Source organism: Olea europaea, chromosome 14 (genome assembly GCF_002742605.1).
Source record: "Olea europaea var. sylvestris chromosome 14, O_europaea_v1, whole genome shotgun sequence".
In the NCBI taxonomy this organism is placed as follows: domain Eukaryota; kingdom Viridiplantae; phylum Streptophyta; class Magnoliopsida; order Lamiales; family Oleaceae; genus Olea; species Olea europaea.
Window position 1 is genome coordinate 16,315,745 of NC_036250.1, and position 6,030 is coordinate 16,321,774.

Below are 6,030 nucleotides of genomic sequence, written 5' to 3' on the forward strand. Positions count from 1 at the left end.
GGGGGGGGGGGGGGGGGGGATTCAAGTGTTAAGAAAAATTGGTCAGGGGCCCCCACAAACTAGCATTTTTGTAAATTGGTGGACTATTTTCCCCACATATAAATATAATATAGGCTTGTTTAAATTCTGAATTGTGGTGGTGCTGTGTTACTCTTTGTTTAGATTATTCCTTTATTTTGGTTTTCAACTTGAGATATATTTTGAAGACTGGATATATTAATAATGTGTTTTTGGGTACTTAGTAAATCTTTTAAAAAGAATAGTTAAGCGAGGCAGTATCAGGAATGTTTTTATGTACAATCTCAAGACGTATTCTGCCAAATAGCAATAGATACAAAGATAATTTAATTTTGTATAATTTTGCAGGTTGCACCTTACGAAAGGCCTGCATTAAGCAAAGGTTATTTACTTCCAGAAGGTATTCTTTTCCTCTTCTGACCTGGTTCATGAAGGAGAATTGATTCAAAATAAATATCAGTTTTAGAAGAATTGAAGCACTTGCTTTTCAATTGAAACATTCATCTTTATTATTATTATTTTTTTCAGTTCTTGGCACATATCTATAAGTTATTGTCCTTTAATTCAGTATGTGATTTAATGTCCTGTTCTTGTGACGTGCAGCTGCTGCACGCCTCCCTTCATTTCACTGTTGTGTAGGTGCTAACGAGGAAAAATTATCTCCAAAATGGTACAAGGAACATGGTAATTCACCTCATATCGTGGCCTCTAGAATTTATATTTACTCGAAAGTTGGAAGGAACATTAAATGTTATAGATCTCCAGCTAGGTGATGTGAATTGATAATGCCTCACACATATTCTTTTCACTGTAACATTTTTCATCCTTCTACTCTATCTCCTAGATGCCTACATTGCTATGGCCATCACATGAATGCTATGTTTAAAATGGCGGAAATGGGAACTGTGGCATTTTACCTTTGTGAGGGTGAGGCACCAAAAACCAAAAATTTAAGTCCAAAAATTATAAAATAATACAAAAATAAATATATATTAACACCCAAAAAAAATTCAAGAAATCTCAAAATAAAAGTAAAAATTCCGAGAGAGAAGACAAATAAAAGAATAAAATGGTAATTAAAAGCATTTACATGCTGAAAATTTTGTTTTTTTAGAAGAAGCTTCTCTTGTTTCTTGGAGGCGGTGAGAGGTGGGATAGTGTAGTGTTTTTATTTTTTTATAAGAATGATGGATAATCACCCAACTATTCATGGGTGATGTGTAAGACCAATAAAATATTTGGATATGAGATTCAGTTTTTTGATCTTATCATTTATTATCACATCACATGGTGATCATTACCGATGGAGTTAAATATCAATAGTTGTTTTTATACTGTGTAGTCTCACAATATAAAGAATTGACATGCCCAATTTTTTGTTTTGTTCCCTTTTTATATATGCAACTCATGCTTAGACCTACAAACGAGCAAAAAGGGGGAAAAGGTCAAAGGTCTCCACAAAATTGAGGCGCATGCGTCACACCTGCCTCATGAAAAAGTACTAAATTACTGCCTTGAGGCACAGTAGTGAAGTGTTCCTCACTATTGCATTTCTCAAGCCATGGATGAATATTTATTTAACGTTAGGTTATTCAATATGTAGCATTTATTTATGATTAATATTATTGTTGGAGCAAAGGATGTGCTCTTTAGCAGATTCCATAGAAGAGAACTTAAAGATGGCTGAAGTTTTAAGGAAAATACATCTCTTTTCAACTGAGGACCAAAACAAGATCATTTCATTCATTTTTAGTAAAATAGGAAAGATAATCCATTAGTAATGAATAAGGGGTGGAAGGAACCAATAAGTCAACAGGCATCAAGGCAGGCACTAGTTGGTACATACATTACGAGTAGGAAAAGTTGCTGAGTAATCCATTTTAAGGGTTCTCCTAATTCTCGTGACGTGTTGGTGCTTTTTTTTTTGGGGGGGATCTGACCATACTTTGTTTTGATAACAAAAATTTAATGCTTACAGATATTTCACAGAAGTTTGTTATAAGGATGGGAACAAGAAATAAGAAAATGTAAACCAACTGTAAAATGTTTAAACTATGTGGATTGCTATGGTTTGTGAGATGGAATCTCATAAACCTGTCTAAATGTCAATTTTCTAGAAATTTGATTTTGGAATTATAATGTTAATGCACTTTCATGAATTTTAAACGACACAACGGCTTGCCCTCCAGAGTATAAGATAAGCTGATTAAATTTAAATAACATAAATTATGCATATCTGTCATTTTATGTTAGGGAGTTAAGGTCCTTCTTGAGTGGACGAGCCATTCCTCTGCCTATTCCTCAGTGCATTATTTTACATTTTTATTCTCTGATTGACGTGAATGCTTTGTTGCCTGTAAGTGTTTCTAAAAGTGGTAGAGAAGTATATTTCTAAGATCTGCTTCAACAGTAACTAAGATCTTTCCTTGATATTTAATTATTTTGAGATTCTTTTCGACCGTCCAAGATGCCATATCAATAAGCTGTAGTCAGTGTTAATCAATTTCTTCTAACTGTAATTTTATTAGGTATTGAATTGATTCTGGGAACTCGAGTTAAGTCTGCTGATGTGAAGCGGAAGACACTACTAACTGTGACAGGAGAAACAATAAGCTACAAATTTCTCATTGTTGCAACAGGTGCTCGGGTATTAAAGCTAATCTTTTTCCGTGTTTTGATACCCATGTAGCACTAGATGGGCAGTGTATCTCATTGTGACTTGATAAATTTACTTGGAGGAAGTTGATAACTCGCCCTAAAAAGAAAGGAAAAGGAATAGGTCTTTAGATGCCGATTATACTTGGTACCCTCATGGTTTTTGTGGCATGATTCTCATCTTTGACGGTTGCCTAGAAAGACTTTCTTTATTATTTTATTATTTTTATTTTTTATATCCTCAAAGTACAACTCTGCACTTTGGGTCAGTATTTGGAATGGCTAAAATCTGGGAAACTCTTCATATGCTATTTGAAGTTTAAACTTATGATTGAACACGTTGTATAGTACCTATTTTTTATTTATTGATCTTTTATAAACTTACAGTGCAACTCCTGGAACTGAATCAATCACTTTGCCCGACTTTTCTATCGGTTTACTGTTGTTATTTCAGAATTATGGACATAATCTGAATTATTGCAGCAGGCAAAACTGTGTCAACATTTTAATTTGAATATTCATCTCAGCATATCTGTCCAATGCAAAGCAGTGGAATTTGCTAACAAAAAACTCGTGTTTATGTTTATGTTTATTTTTATGCACACACATAATTAAGAGCGAAATCCAACAAATGTTTTTTACTCAGATTGATTTCCATGTGTCCTTTACAGGCTTTGAAGCTTGAAGAATTCGGAGTGAATGGATTAGATGCAGATAATTTGTGTTATTTGCGAGATTTGGCAGATGCAGACAGACTTGTAGATGTGATGAAATCCTGTACTGGTGGAAATGCAATTGTCATTGGCGGTGGATATATAGGAATGGAATGCGCTGCATCTTTGGTTATAAACAAATTAAACGTAGCAATGGTTTTCCCAGAGGCACATTGCAGTACATTTCCCTTTTTTTTTTTCCTCATTTTTTTTTTAATAAATACTTATTTACTTCATCTCACCATTTGGTTTCTTTTACTGCACTATGTTGGTCTAGTGCTTGTTTGGTAGGGATTTTTATAATTTATTTTTTGATCGTTAGAGATAAAGTGAGTCCTACCTGTGAGAGAAGAATTCAAAAATGACGGCTGGAATAGTGAAATAGCGGTCAAAAAATTTGAATTTAACTGGCTTTTAAACTGTACCAAACAAGCTGCTAATATGGTTGGACCTCTAGTTTTTTTAAACTGTTACTTTTATTTGATTGGAATCAAATATGAGATACACTGTCTGAATTGGGGTTGTCTTGAAATTGTTTAAAAGAATAGATAATGCCATTTCAAATAGGAGTGCTTCGACGATGATGGCTTTATTTGTTAGCAAAAAAAGGGTGCCCTTCAGAGGCTTTCACTCTTCTATGCAGTTAACCTGTAGGAGACCTACATGATTAAATATCGCTTAAATATTTAGTAGTCTTCATTCATACTTCTTGCCTTTGTTTATTAGTCATCTTGAAGAATGAAATTTTTGCCATGTACAGATTATATCCAAGTTAGGAAATGCATTACTTAATAAAATGGAGGTTATCTACATTAATCTTTGCTGACCGTTCTTTATCTTTTTTATTTTTGTAGTGGCCCGCTTATTTACGCCCAAGATTTCTAGTTACTATGAAGACTTCTACAAGGCAAAAGGAGTGAAGTTCATCAAAGGGACGATGTTGTCATCATTTGATTTCAATTCTGATGGGAAGGTAATATGTAGTTTCATTCTTACTGACCAAAAATTTAAAAATATTAGATTTCTCACAAACTGCTTGGTAATGTAGAAACTTGGGTTCGTATTTCGTCTGAATATTTTTTATACTGTATTGTTTTAACACAAAGATATTGCTGTCGATACTAAGAACAATTTCCTCGTAATTCATTAAAATTTTATGGACTGGTTCTTGATTTCACAAGTGACAAACCAAATAAGAAATTGTCATTTGGAAAAAGGCCCGCCCGGTTTTATAGTGGGGAACTTTCTGGTGCTTATTGAGTATGTGACGATTGCATGTTCGCTTTTTATTATTGCTAGCAAATATTTTTAGCTGCTTGTAATTTAAATTTGTGATCGTTCCCTTGTTGATCTCAATAGTTGGACTAACCAAATTTTTACAGGTTACTGCCGTTAATCTTAGAGATGGTAATAAGCTTCCAGCTGATATGGTGGTAGTTGGGATTGGCATCCGTCCAAACACAAGTCTCTTTGAAGGCCAACTAACCATGGATAAAGGAGGGATCAAAGTGAATGGGAAAATGCAATCGAGCAACAGCTCGGTGTATGCAGTTGGGGATGTTGCTGCTTTTCCAGTCAAAATTTTTGGGGAAACTAGGAGACTTGAGCATGTGGACTCAGCACGAAAGTCAGCAAGGCATGCTGTTGCTGCCATTATGGAATCAGATAAGACAGGTGAATTCAACTACCTTCCATTCTTCTATTCCAGGGTCTTCACATTGTCTTGGCAGTTCTATGGGGAGAATGTTGGGGATGTTGTCCATTTCGGGGATTTCTCGGGGAATTCTTTTGGGGCATATTGGATAAATAAGGGTCATCTTGTTGGGTCTTTCCTCGAGGGTGGAACTAAAGAACAATACGAGGCCATAGCTCAAGCCACAAGACTCAAACCAGCAATCGAAGAGTCAGCTGAACTTGAGAGGCAGGGTTTGGGATTTGCCTTGACGTTGAGTCAGAAATTTCCAGCATCACAGCCTCTCGATTCTGGTGGTTCAGGGCTGCTTATTGAGAAACCTGTATATGCTTTGCACGCAACTGCTGGAGTTATCATGGCAGCATCCATAGCAGTCTTTGCATATTGGTATGGCAGGAAGCGAAGAAGGTGGTGAGATCCTTATTTGTCTCAGAAAATTTTCTATTTTGATCACTGTATGCCGCAATGCCCCAGATGTAGTATTTCCAGGGCAAGGATTACTGAAGATATACCTTGATGTTATACTGTAATCCATATTTGAGTGACAATGACTCATAAGCAATATTCCACCATACTGAGGTTAGTTGTATCAATCTTCTTGGTTGCTGCTGTGTGAATTTTGGCTCGGGTATCTTGGCTTTTGTTTTGGTTAAGGCCATTTCCTCGATTCTGTGGATCAGGGTGCAATAACTTTCTCTTCTTATTCGACGTTTAAAAAATTCTTTTGGATTATATTAAGGGCACCCTCACTGCTCAAATAAAGAGGGTCAACCGCAGGATGTTGAACCCTTGATAATACACCATTAATTGATTCATCATCATCTAGTTCTTATTTAGATTATTCTCATCTGACGAGTCAATTCCCTTTTGCTGATACGGGATAGGACAATGAAGGAGATGGAAGAAGATATCATGGAAATTTTCTGCCTTCCATTTATGCATTGTGCTAGG

General features: G+C 35.5%; 1 protein-coding gene across 1 annotated transcript in view; it reads left to right on the plus strand.

The window, feature by feature from the left end:
- LOC111409325 (monodehydroascorbate reductase 4, peroxisomal-like) overlaps positions 1 to 5,746 on the plus strand; it is a 6,430-nt gene extending 684 nt beyond the window's left edge. The window contains exons 2-7 of the mRNA XM_023039369.1: positions 367 to 418; positions 622 to 702; positions 2,547 to 2,665; positions 3,345 to 3,564; positions 4,241 to 4,359; positions 4,769 to 5,746. Of these exons, the coding sequence (XP_022895137.1) occupies positions 367 to 418; positions 622 to 702; positions 2,547 to 2,665; positions 3,345 to 3,564; positions 4,241 to 4,359; positions 4,769 to 5,494 (1,317 nt within the window). The 3' untranslated portion in view covers positions 5,495 to 5,746. The remainder of the gene's footprint in view (positions 1 to 366; positions 419 to 621; positions 703 to 2,546; positions 2,666 to 3,344; positions 3,565 to 4,240; positions 4,360 to 4,768) is intronic.
- Positions 5,747 to 6,030: the final 284 nt, after the last annotated feature.